The following is a 12013-nucleotide window of genomic DNA, read 5'->3' on the forward strand; positions in this document are numbered from 1 at the left end:
CTGTTCTTCTCGTGGAAAACAGCAGTGGTTATCTGTTTGGAGATGGAACTATATTCACTATAAAAATATCATCAACAGAACACGCCCCTTTTATATACACCGGCGACAAACCAGACGATGTCAATGTGGTCACTGGACGTCGACCTCTTACACGGCGTTCCTTATCTGGCTAGACAGGTACGAGCGTGGCCATGCTGGCGGTTGATGCAATTCGCTGTTTTGTCGGGTGGTCGTCAGCCCTCCCGTTCACGACCTCGTATATGCCTAACCGCATTGGGACGACGGACAATCCGCCATTTCCCACTGCCCTGTTTCATGCTCCGAGCAGCGAGTATTGTCGGCGTCTTGAGTCTCTGTGTTGGGAGAGATTGTTGTTCTCTCCCCAGCATTTCCTGGCATCGACTATTATCCAACGACGCCCTTTACATCGACGCCTGTCCCGAAATGGACCGGCCAGAGAAAAAGACGCGAGAAAGCACGTCCAAGGTGCGCACAGGCTGCCGCACCTGCAAAGCGCGGCGGGTCAAGTGCGACGAGGCCAAGCCCGTCTGCAAGCGCTGTGCGATCGGCGGGCGGTCCTGCACGTACGCACCTGCAGAGGCTGCGTCGCCCGCGCGGCAGAACGTCATTGTCGTGTACGTGCCGCCGCCGTCCGTCCACGACGGCCCAACGCTGTCGACCAACTCCGCCGGCATCGACTTCTTCCACCACCACATCGCCGCGAGCCTCGACGGCCAGGTCGACCCGCTCGTGGGGTCGGCCTTTTGGGGCCGGCTCGTGCTGCAGCTCGCGCACGCCGAGCCGTGCGTCCGGCACGCCGTCGCGGCCGCCAGCCTCGTGCACCAGGACGTGCAGCTGTCGCTGCGGCACCCGGCGGGCTACGTGGCGGCGAACCGGCGCGCGCACGCGGCGTGGCAGAGGGCGGCGCAGAGCCTGGCGGCGCGCATCCAGCGGCGGTCGCCGGACGCGCACCTGGTGGCGCTGGTGTGCAGCCTGCTGTTTACGCTTATTGAGTTTCTGCGGGGCCGCGGCGCGATGGCGATGCTGCACGTCGAGAACGGGCTGCAGATCCTGGCGGCGCACCGCCAGAGCCGAGGCGAAAAAGGGACAAGCGGAGGGGAGCGTGTTGTCCCGTCGTCACGACGCAGAAGTCAAAGGCGAGGCCGCAGCGCCGTCGAGGACACCATTCTGCCCATCTTTGCGCGGCTGAACGTCCTGTCTTCGCTCGCGGGCAAGATGACGCCGCCCGCCTATGGCACCATGGACGACTACGACGACGACGACAACGACGCCGACGCCTCTGACCTCGCAGACGTCGAGCTGCGGCTGGTGGCCATCCTGGACACGTGCATTCGGTTCATCGGGCAGGCCAGCACCAAGGCCGCCGCGCTGGCGGTTGACGTGGCGGACTTTGCCGAGCAGACGCGGCTGCAGACCACGCTCGACGCGTGGCGGCGGCGGTTCGAGCGGCTGGCCGGCCGGACGAGGCGACTGGGAGCAGCCGGCCTGCGCCACCAGTTCATGGTCCACGTCAAGGCCGTCGGCGTGTGGCTGCGCGTGTGCACGTCGGCCAGCGAGACCGCCGTCGACGCGTACCTGGCCGACTTTGTCGAGCTGGTCGACCACGCCACGCACGTGGTCAAGCAGTTGGACGACGTCGGCGGCCCCCGGGCCCTCGTGTCGTTTGACATTCAGGTCCTGGGCCCGCTGTACTACGCCGCCCTCAAGTGCCGCCATCCGGCCACGCGCCGACGCGCCCTCGCCCTGCTCCGGTGTGCGCCGCGCCGCGAGGGCCTGTGGAACGCGCACGTCGCCTACGCCACGGCGCAGCGCGTCATCGAGCGCGAAGAGCGCCAGCTGGACGCGCGGGGGTGGCCCGCGGAGGCGGCGCGCGTGCACGGGCTGCCGCTGGCCGACGACGAGTCGCGGGTCCGGGTGGTGGGCCCGGACCTCGGCCATGCCGGCACGCACCCCGACCTCGACCTCGACATTGTCCTGAGCCCGGCGCACCCGGCGGCGCTGGCGACGGAATTCCGCACGAAGCCGTGGGGCCTGGCCGGGCCGTGGCACGTTGCGCGCGAGTACATTGCGCCGTGACGGGCCTGTATGTAGTACAATAGGATAAATTGGCTTGTTCTCTGCGATATAGCGTACGCACGCAATACTATAGATGGTCACATGAACTTCACTTTGAATGCCCCATCTTGCAGACGGCAAAGCCGCCGTACTGCAGCACCGCCGCGCCCACCAAGACATTGGTCGCCGGGTCCAGCGCCATCGCCGTCATGTCGCTCAGCACGCCGCCGTCGTCAAAGTACAGCAGCTCGGGCGCGTAGTCGCTGGCCCGGGGCAGCCGCAGCGTGGCCGCCGGCACGCGGAGCTCGTTGCCGAGCTTGTCGACGCTGGCCAGGTACGCGGGGAGATTTTCGACGGTGGGGAAGACTGGCGGTCAGTGGTGCAGAGACGATGGACGTGGAGGAGGGAACGTACCTGCTACGATGAGATCGCCCGTGGAGGGATCAATCTTGATGTTGTCTGCGGCGGCGCCGAGTTCCTGCGCAAGCGAGTCAGTTGTCGTTTCCGGTGCTGCGGTGCTCCACACACGTACAGGCTGCACGTACCACCTGAGACAGGTACTCCACGCCGTGGTCGGGGCGCTGCTGGAAGACGCGCAGGGTTCCGTTCTGCGAGTCGCCGACAAACAGGCGGTCCTCCCAGACGGCAATGCCGTTGGCGGCGGGGAAAGGGCCGGCCACGGTCTTGCAGACGGTCATCTATCGCCAGGGGGAATGGTCAGTACACAGTGCTCGGTCCGTCGCAGGCACGCAGTCCAGACTCGCCTCGCTCGCCGCGTCGCAGTATTGCACGTTTGTGGCCCATGTCCACGGCCCGAAGCGCTCTTCGAGCGTCCGCCACGGATCGGAAACGAAGTAGTGGTCGTTTGTGACGTAGAATTGACTGCCGATGCGTGTCAGCTGACTGTCCTTGATGAGATGGACGGGCCATGACTTGGACGCACAACAACCCCACGGCCGCGACGCCGTTGGCCGTCTTGATGTTGGGGTGCCGGACGTCCCGGACCAGCGCCACCGTGTCGGTGCCCAGCGTGTGCGAAAAGATGCTGACGGAGTCGCCCGTGCGCGTGTGCCGCACGGCGAAGATGTGGATCGTGGACGGATCGTCCGGAGACGACCAGACGTCCACGCCGTGCGTCACAAAGTCGCCCTCGACGCCCTCGATGCGCAGCTCCGTCGTCACGCCGCGCCGGAGGTCGTGCTTGAAGAGCGGCTCCCGGAACGACGACCCGACGGCCAGCCGGCCCGGGGCATCGCGCTGCCCGGCCGGCGGGTACCAGTGCGCCCGTCCGCGCGGGTCGCCGCACGCCGCAAAGACGGTGCTCGACGCGGCGTGCACGACGACGTCTTCGCAGGCGTGGGCGGCGGTCTCGACGACACAGGCGCCGTTGTTGAGCGGCCGGCTGGCGGCCCACTGCTGCAGGCGGCCGGCCTTGTCGATGTGCATGTGGCCGGCCGCGGCGGCCAGCTGGTCGACGAGGGCGACGAGGCCGGGCGGGACCAAGACGGCGGCGGCGGCGACGGCAACGGCGGCGGCGACGCGACGCGAAAACGTGACCATGATGCTGCGATGAAGTCGGGTTGGAATGGGCTCGACAAACAACAGCTGAAACAGCAGCTGCTTTGACGAGCGATGGGTTGTTGTGCCAAGGTGCTACTTGTTTTCAATTGTGTTTTCGGAGATGTCTCATCCGACGAAAAATGCCACATCGCCGAGATCGGCAGATGTTCTTCGTGCCTGTCAGTACGCCACCCGCACAGGTTCGGTAAAAGAAAACAGGGCCAAGGAACGACGGGAGAGACTAGAGTTTTGTGCTCTACTAGTCGTCATCGCCAAGAAGCCCAAACAAATACGGCAACGAGTTCGCAAAGCATCGACGGCCGTAAGCCGGGCATGGACGGCTCCCCCTGCCCATCGTCGACCGCCGCTTTTGCCTCGAAGCTAGTGCCTTCGTTCCGTGAGACTTGGCTGCAGCGTCCCCACGGGGAAGGGATCGACGGTCGTGGATGTGGGATGTGGGAGTGGGACGTGGGAACGTCAGAGGGTAAACGGTTAGCGGATGACGATGGTTGACGGCCACTGCCACGGGGAACAGTCCCTCTGTCCCTCTCCCCTCTCGCGGCTACACGGTTGGCGGTATACGTGCACCCGTGGAAGAATGCAGCCGTTTGCAGGGACAGGGCCAGACGACGCGCAAAGAGGATTCGGGATTCGGAGCGGGGATGTAAACGACGAGTGCCGAGCGCGGAGTCGGAGTCCAGGTCGAGGTCCAGGGTGTGGCGAGCCAGTGGCTTCATGTTGGCGGCGTTGTTAAGAAGGTACATGTGTGCTGCACCGCTGTATGTTTACTGTCGACTCTCTCGTCTCTCGTCATCACCAACCCATTCACAACGTCCGTCATCACGACAATGGCTAAACGAACGCTCACCAAGTACAACATCCTCATCATCGCCTTTGCGGCGCTGGGGTCGCTGACCTTTGGCTACTCCAACATGATCATCGGGAGCACGCTGGGGCAGCCGACGTTTGTGTAAGTGGGCGGGCGGTGCGGTCTGTCTTGTTTCACGTCACCATCACCACTTCACGTCACCACTTCATCACCACTTCGTCACCACCTCCACCACCTAACACACACAGGGACTACTTCCACGTCAACCGCGGCGGCAACGCCGACAAAATCACCGGCGCCATGAACGGCATCTACACGGGCGGCGGCTTCCTCGGCGCGCTCTTCTCGGCGTGGACGGCCGACCAGTACGGCCGCAAGAAGACCATCTTCCTCGGCGCGCTGCTGGCCACCGTCGGCGGCGGCATCACGGCCGGCGCCATGAACCTGGCCATGTTCCTGGTGTTCCGCTTCGTCAACGGCTGGGGCATCGGCATGCTGCTGTCGCTGGTGCCGCTGTACCAGAGCGAGGTGTCGCCGCCGCACAACCGCGGCCTGATGGTCGGCTTCCACGGCGTCCTGGTCACGATCGGCTACTGCGGGGGAGGTGAGTCCTACGGCCCCGGTGACAGGCTGATTGTGTTGCCTTGCTGATATTTCCGCAGCTGGATCGGCTTCGGCTTCTACTTCTTGAGCGGCCTCGACGGCGCGCAGTGGCGCCTGCCGCTGGCCATCCAGGCGATCCCGCCGCTGCTGTGCTGCTGCAGCATCCTCGTCCTGCCGGAGTCGCCGCGCTGGCGTAGGTCCTGTCCTGGTCCTGTCCTGGTCCTGGACCAGAGTAACACGTCGACTCAGCACCGCTAACGTACCAGTCATTGCCCAGGACCGCGCCGAGGAGGCGCTCGCCATTGTGCGCCGCCTGCACCACGACCCCAAAGACCCCGACGACGCGTATGCCGAGCGCGAGTATCACCAGATTTTGCAGCAGCACGAGATTGACCGCAAGTTCAACGTGTCGTGGTACGAGCTGTTTGCCAAGCCGTCGTACCGCAAGCGCATGATTATCGGCTTTGTCGTCCTGTTTGGTGCCCAGACGACGGGCACCACCGTGATTGCGAGTGCGTGGCCCCCCTTTGCTTTGCCATCGCGCTGTTGTCTGTTCTGTTCTCTGTTCTCTATTCTCTGTTCTCTGTTCTCGTTGTCGCTCGCTAACGCTCCCCAGACTACGGCCCCCAGCTCTACAGCACCCTCGGCTTCGACTCGACCCTGCAGCTGCTCCTCAACGCCATCTACGCCACCATTGCCCTCGTCGGCAACTTCTTCAACGCCTTCACGCTCGACCGCGTCGGCCGCGTCAAGGCCCTCAAGATGGGCTGGCTCGGCGACCTCGCCTGCCTCGTCGGCGAGTGCGTCGCCCTCAGCGTCTACGAGCGCACGGCCTCGCGGCCCGCCGCCGTCGCCTGCGTCGTCTTCTTGTTTGCCCACATCTTCTGCTTTGCCTTTAACGTCGACGTCACCACCTACGTCTACACCTCCGAGATCTTCCCCAACCACATCCGCTCCAAGGGCATGGCCTGGTCCATCAGCGCCTACTTTGCCGCCCTCATCGTCTACCTGCAGGTCGCCCCCACCGCCTTCAACACCATCGGCTGGAAGTTCTACCTCGTCTTCATCCTCGCCCTCGCCGCCTTCGTCGCGCCGCTCTTCTTCTACTGCCCCGAGACCAAGGGCCTGAGTCTCGAGGAGATTGGCCGCCTGTTTGGCGACGAGGCCACGGACATTGCCCTCGACGGGCCGAGCCGCCTCGACGACAAGCTGGGCATGGGCCGCGATGTGGAGATGATGGAGCCGGTGCACGACGAGGGGCAGTGAAGAGGGGCTGTGAAGAGGAGCGGCGGTGAGGACGAGAGATGAAAGGGAGATGCATAGAGTCCCCGGGACAAGGACACGGCGAGACGGACACAAGACATGTCGGTATATGGCAAGAGAGACGTGGCATTCGAGTGTTCCGATTAGAATAGAGATGGATTTTTCTCCGATTGTGCAACAAGCCCAGGCAATCCCCGTAAATCACCAATATCGTCGTTAGTTGTCTGCTCGCAGTCAATGCAGTCTTTCATCCAACATCCACAGACGACAAACGACAGTGACGAGGCACATCACGTCGGTGTAATCCGAGCAGCGTATTTGTCCTTCTTTTTTCATCCATCATGACACGACATGCAGTCTTATGTAATTCGGGCAGACGGACTAAATGTGGCTGCATATAGTAGTATAACACATGCAGTACGCCACGTTATAACCACGCGACATTTCATGCACCATGTCATCTAGTCTCCTCCCGTCTCTCTGCTTCCTGACGACCACGAGACCCTCTTTGCCCTCGCCACCTGGTACTGGTGCCCCGCCGACAGCTGGCTGCCGAGATACTCTACGCACTTGTATTCTGTTTGAATACCATTCGAGTTGCGCCTCAGTCCATCACCCACCTACACCTTGAAGCGTGACAGCGAAAACTGCTCCGACGCCTTGTCCCTTGTGCCCGTGGCCACCAAATCGGCCAGGGTCTGGCCGACAAAGGCGGCCAGCGTGACGCCCGAGTGCATCACGGCCAGCGTCAGTCCCGGCGTCCCGCTGTCCCCCAGAATGGACAGGCCGTCGTCGGGGTCGGGCCGGTGGCCGACGGTGTAAAAGTCGAGTTCCAGGGGCGGGCAGGGCACGCCGTCGAGCTCGGAGCGGAACATGGCCTGCACGTTGCTGAAAAAGACGTGGGCCTCGGCGTCTGGGTCCGCGGTGGGGCTGTCGCCCGAGTAGTGGCGGCCGGCAATGACGCGGCCCTCGACGGTCTGGCGCATATGCGGTCCCTCGATGGAGCCGTGGCCCGACGGGAGCACGACGCCGACAACCCTGTCGCCCTCGAGCAACAAGCGCTCCACGGTCGCCTCGCGCACCGCGGCGCCGTGGGCCCGCGCGTCGGCCACCATCGCCCGCGCCGCCCGCGCCGGCTCCATGCTGCCCTCGCCCGGCAGCGCGGCCGCCCAGCCCCAGGCGGGCAGGCCGGCGTCGGCCAGCCACGGCTCGCGGCGCAGGACCTCGGCGTTGGTGATGCGCGCCGCCGGGTAGCCCCAGCGCGCGTGCTGCTCGATGCAGCGCGCGAGGTCCGCCTCGTCCTGCTGCCACTGGACGGTGCCGTTCCAGCGGGCCAGTTCGGCGAGGCCGGGCACGGCGCTGATGAGGTCTTTCCAGTGCGCCATGGAGCGGTGGCGGACGTCAAAGTAGGGCCGGGCGTTGTCGAAGTTGGCGTTGAGCCAGGCAAACGAGTTGGGCGTGGCCGTGCCGCCGCGGTCCATGTCGGGCGCCACCACCGTGACCGTGACGGTCTGGCCGTGCCGGGCCGCCAGGTGCCAGGCGATGGAGGCGCCGACGATGCCGGCACCGACAACAACGACGTGCGGCTTGTCGATGGTCATGTTGGGTGGAGTGAGCGATGGACGGGGGGGGGGATCGTCGATGCAGCTTTGATGCAGTATGTCTCTTTGAGCGATGCTCATGTCGACTCCTTTCACTCGTTTATATAATTTATTGTATATATGGTATTGCTGCGTCTCATTCTCGTCCCATGCACCCCTTCTCTCACCCCCGGAATCGGCTGGGAACGTGCGATCACTCGGATTCTTCCGGGCTAGTCGGATCGCTCCAAGAGGCAACAGAACTCGACTTTTGTCACAACCATACTCTAGCATTTTGTCATAGTCTGGCTTGTTAGGGTGGATCCTGTTAAACGATCGTCGGGTCTCTCCATGTTCTCTGGTTGGCCCCCGCATTTTGTCACATTTTAGTCGGTGCCACTCGTATTCTTCCGAGTCGATAAGCAGTCGAGATACACCGTGCAGCTGGCAAACTGTAGAGATGCCATCCGTCGCCGGCCGAAATCCGGGGTATAAACAAGGGCTCCGCAGTCATGTTGATGTCGTTTCTTTGTCGGTGCACTCCTTCACTCGCCTTCACACCCCATCACTTTGCACCACGTATTTTCTCTTGCCCTCTCCCCGTCTCCGTGAGTTGTAATAAACAGACAAGCACACATTACCCCCTTCCGCCCATCCCATCATGCCCTCCTACGGCTTCGACGTGCTGGCCCGGCGCGTCAGAAACATCCAGCAGGCGCCGCGGGCCGTGCTTGTCAGCCCGCACCTGCTCGGCACGGCGTTTGTGTTTGCCTTTGCCGGGTTCCCGGCCGTCTGGATCGTCCCCGCCGCCGCCATGGCCGTCGTCGTGGCCGCCAGCTTCGCGTGCTGCGAGTCGCCCAGGTGGCTCATGATGGTCGACCGCTACGACGACGCGCTGGCCGCGCTCGTGCGCCTGCGCGGCCTGCCGGCCGACCACCCGCGCGTCCGGTCCGAGATCACGGCCACCCAGGACGCCGTGCGCGCCGCCCACGTGGACGCGACGAGCGAGCGGGCGCGCGTCGGCGCCAACCTGCGGCGCGTCCAGCAGTGCCTCGTGTCCTATCTGCTGGCCCAGCTGTCCGGCGCCAGCCAGATCACGTCGTACCTCGTGCCCATCATGACGCTCATGGGCGTCGCCGGCTCGACCGAGGACAAGCTGCGCCTCAGCGGCCTCTACGGCGTGGCCAAGCTGGCGTCCGTGCTGCTGGCGTCCTTTTGCCTCGTCGACACGCTCGGCCGCCGCCACTCGCTGTTCCTCGGCATCGCCCTGCAGATCGTCTCCGACGTCTACATCGGCGTCTACCTCAGGTACAGCCAGGCCGGCCCCGTGCCGCGCGCCGCGTCGCAGGCCGCCCTGGGGTTTCTGTACATCCACGGCTTCGGCTACTGCATCGGCCTGTTTTTGCTGCCCTACGTCTTTGGCGCCGAGCTGTGGCCCGACCACCTGCGCACGTTTGGCGGCGCGCTCGGCCAGACGTTCCACTGGCTTTTTATTTATGCCATGAACTACGGCCTGCCGTCGCTGCTCGCCGAGACGCACAACTGGGGCGCGTTCCTCTTCTTCGCGGCCTGCTGCGCCGTCGCGCTCGTCTACGTCTTCTTCATGGTGCCCGAGACGTCCGAGCTGTCGACCGACGAGATCGACCGCCTGTTCCAGGGCCCGTGGTTCCAGGCGTACAAGACGAGCCGGCTGATTCTCGACGGCGTCGACAGCGTCGACGGCGCCCGTGGCGTGGAGGGCGAGGAGGGCGAGGAGAAGCTGGAGGTGGGACGTTGAGGGGGATGAGAGGTGTTGCGACCCACGGAGGGTTATGGACAGTTTATATAGTCGCTATATCATTCACCAATGTAGCTATAGCCATCGTGTGTATCCCTGCCAACCCCCCACCTATGTAAACGCAAACGCCCCTGGCGCCTCTGTCAATGCGTCCTCGTTGATCCACTGCATCACCTCCCACGGGTCGTCCAAGCCGCTGCTCTCGGCCGCCAGCGTCGACGCCTCCACACTCTCCAGCCATGCCGCCGTATCTGGACTGCCGTTGTTGTTGTTGTTGTTGTTGTTGTTGTTGTTGTTGTTGTTGTTGTTGTTGTTGCTGCTGTTGCTGCTGCTCGCTCCGTTCATCCCTCCCCCACCAGCATCGCCATCGTCTTGCGCGACACGAGCCCAGGTACCGGGGCTCCATGCCCGTGGCGCACAGGCCAAGCATGCCAACGGTCGCGGCCAGGCTGTCGACGTCGCTGTCGTTGTTGTCGTTGTTGTCGTTGTTGTCGTTGTTGTCCGTGGCTGTGACATTTGTGCGCGGCAAACGCCACGTCGGCGAGCCCGTCGTGCATGGTGTTGGTGCTTGCGGCTGGCACTGGCTCTGCGTCTGCCCGTCTCTCAACAACCCCTCGAGATACGCAACCCGCGTCTCCAGGATCTCCAGGTAGTTGCGCGGCTGGTGGCGCTTCGTGATGGGATCCTCGACCAGACAGGCTGCCAATTAGTCTTCTGAAGATACACTTGCCACCTCACTCAACTCACTCTCCACTCACTCTGGCTGAACCGCACGCAGCTGGCACACGCCGGCACGCCGTTGTCGCACCGCAGCTTGTGCTCCTTGCAGTAGATGCACGCCACCAGCATGCGCGCCCCGGTGCGGATGCGCTGCGGCTCTTTGCTGCGCCGCCGGTCGTGTGCGCTGGGGTTGGACAAGAGCATCCCAGGAGCAGCAAAGTCAGTGATGGGTACAGTGATGGAACAGTGACGGGAGTTGCGATTGTTCGCAATGGCCATGTCAATGGACCGCGGGAATGGATAGTTGATCAGTGTTGTCGTGTCAAATATAGTTGTGAGGAGAGCGATAGATCGACTGCCCAGTCCCAAAACGGGGATAGTGTCGGAAGAATACGACTGCGACCATTTTGTACGGGGTACGACTGTGATGCTATTGCAATAGGATTCGTGATGCACATGCAGATGACTCTTATCCAGTCGACGTCTGATATTCTCTTGAAATATGATTCAATTGAATGCTGTATCTATTCACGAGAGCATCTCGAGTCATCTATTCTCCTCCACAGCATACTTGTTCTTCCCCCTCCCCCCCTTCCCCCCCAACACCACCTCCTAACAACCGTTGTGGTCGATAATCACATTCCACGTGTGGTCGATCGAAAAGATCTGGCCGCGCACCGTCGACGACCACGTGTTGCCGCCCGCGTACGTCGTCGTCTGGCACGCAATCAGCAGCTGCACGGCGTTGTCGGCAATCAGCTCACAGGGAATCGACACGGCAAAGTCGTTGTCGTTGCACAGCCAGATGCTGGCGTTGTCGCTGCACGTCAGGCGGGTGCAGCCGCCGGCACCGGGCGCACCGGCGGGGGCGCTGCAGGGGCCGGTGCCCGTGTTGTAGAGCTGCTTGATGCCGGCGTCGATGGGCGCGACGTCGACCGGCGTGCCGTAGGCACAGGTACAGTCGGTAGACACGGGGTTGGGGTTCTCGCGTTTGGCGAGGCTGGAGGCAGGGGTCCGCGCGAGGCCATGACCATCGTCACGGAGGGCCTGTGGAGAGGTTAGAAGGGGAGGACGTGAGCGAGAAGCGTGGAACGGCGACGGACAATGACAGGGGTTGATAATTACCAGTGCAGAAACGGTGGCGGCGCCCAGAAGGACGGCCAGCGAGAGGGTGCTTTTCATGGCGAAGCCGAGTTGTGAAGTCGGCTTGCTTGTGTTTCCGTCGATCGAAGCTCTGCGAAGAAAACACAACCATACGACTAGTGGATGTAGACCCGGTTGGCGGTAACGAGGCACAGCATATAAAGTCGGCAGACGGACTTGGCGCAACGACAGATAAAGCAGAACCTACTTAAATTATAGAGGGCCATAGAGGGCCATGACTCTGGACGGCATCACGGAGGGGGCCTGGGTCGGACTTTGTTGTCCAAAACACCAAACGACGTCGTCCGTGGCATAGTACAAGTCGCTGACATCACTCGGTGCTTCTATTTCCATTAGAGGCTTAAAAGCTAGACAGGGCCTCGAGGGCGTGGCAGCTCCAGGGTCACGCCCGTGGCGCAGCGCGATCGACGCGAAGGATCGATGGGCCGGGGTGGCTGATGC

The 12013-nt window shown here is 63.0% G+C and overlaps 7 protein-coding genes across 7 annotated transcripts; 3 read left to right on the forward strand and 4 right to left on the reverse strand.

Annotated features, from left to right (window-relative positions):
• Positions 1-444: 444 nt before the first annotated feature.
• Positions 445-2097, forward strand: SPBR_00485 (uncharacterized protein; the record flags this gene model as incomplete). Its single annotated transcript, XM_040758804.1, has 1 exon — positions 445-2097. The coding sequence occupies one exon, from the start codon at positions 445-447 to the stop codon at positions 2095-2097; it is 1653 nt and encodes a 550-aa protein (XP_040618538.1).
• An 88-nt stretch (positions 2098-2185) lies between these two features.
• SPBR_00584 (uncharacterized protein) lies at positions 2186-3636 on the reverse strand (the record flags this gene model as incomplete). The annotated part of the gene is made up of 5 exons (XM_040758903.1): positions 2186-2442; positions 2491-2554; positions 2622-2774; positions 2826-2958; positions 3020-3636. 5 exons carry the CDS (start codon positions 3634-3636, stop codon positions 2186-2188), a joined length of 1224 nt encoding a protein of 407 aa, XP_040618539.1.
• Positions 3637-4484: 848 nt separating this feature from the next.
• SPBR_00405 (uncharacterized protein) lies at positions 4485-6334 on the forward strand (the record flags this gene model as incomplete). Its single annotated transcript, XM_040758724.1, has 5 exons — positions 4485-4606; positions 4714-5103; positions 5128-5261; positions 5335-5580; positions 5685-6334. The coding sequence occupies 5 exons, from the start codon at positions 4485-4487 to the stop codon at positions 6332-6334; spliced, it is 1542 nt and encodes a 513-aa protein (XP_040618540.1).
• Positions 6335-6951: 617 nt separating this feature from the next.
• SPBR_00858 (fructosyl peptide oxidase) lies at positions 6952-7932 on the reverse strand (the record flags this gene model as incomplete). The annotated part of the gene is made up of 1 exon (XM_040759177.1): positions 6952-7932. The coding sequence occupies one exon, from the start codon at positions 7930-7932 to the stop codon at positions 6952-6954; it is 981 nt and encodes a 326-aa protein (XP_040618541.1).
• A 640-nt stretch (positions 7933-8572) lies between these two features.
• Positions 8573-9688, forward strand: SPBR_00769 (uncharacterized protein; the record flags this gene model as incomplete). Its single annotated transcript, XM_040759088.1, has 1 exon — positions 8573-9688. The coding sequence occupies one exon, from the start codon at positions 8573-8575 to the stop codon at positions 9686-9688; it is 1116 nt and encodes a 371-aa protein (XP_040618542.1).
• Positions 9689-9799: 111 nt separating this feature from the next.
• Positions 9800-10687, reverse strand: SPBR_00913 (uncharacterized protein; the record flags this gene model as incomplete). Its single annotated transcript, XM_040759232.1, has 3 exons — positions 9800-10004; positions 10084-10387; positions 10447-10687. The coding sequence occupies 3 exons, from the start codon at positions 10685-10687 to the stop codon at positions 9800-9802; spliced, it is 750 nt and encodes a 249-aa protein (XP_040618543.1).
• A 333-nt stretch (positions 10688-11020) lies between these two features.
• SPBR_01048 (uncharacterized protein) lies at positions 11021-11590 on the reverse strand (the record flags this gene model as incomplete). Its single annotated transcript, XM_040759367.1, has 2 exons — positions 11021-11455; positions 11534-11590. The coding sequence occupies 2 exons, from the start codon at positions 11588-11590 to the stop codon at positions 11021-11023; spliced, it is 492 nt and encodes a 163-aa protein (XP_040618544.1).
• Between the last annotated feature and the right edge of the window lie 423 nt (positions 11591-12013).

This window comes from Sporothrix brasiliensis (assembly GCF_000820605.1).
Source record: "Sporothrix brasiliensis 5110 chromosome Unknown Cont19, whole genome shotgun sequence".
In the NCBI taxonomy this organism is placed as follows: Eukaryota; Fungi; Ascomycota; class Sordariomycetes; order Ophiostomatales; family Ophiostomataceae; genus Sporothrix; species Sporothrix brasiliensis.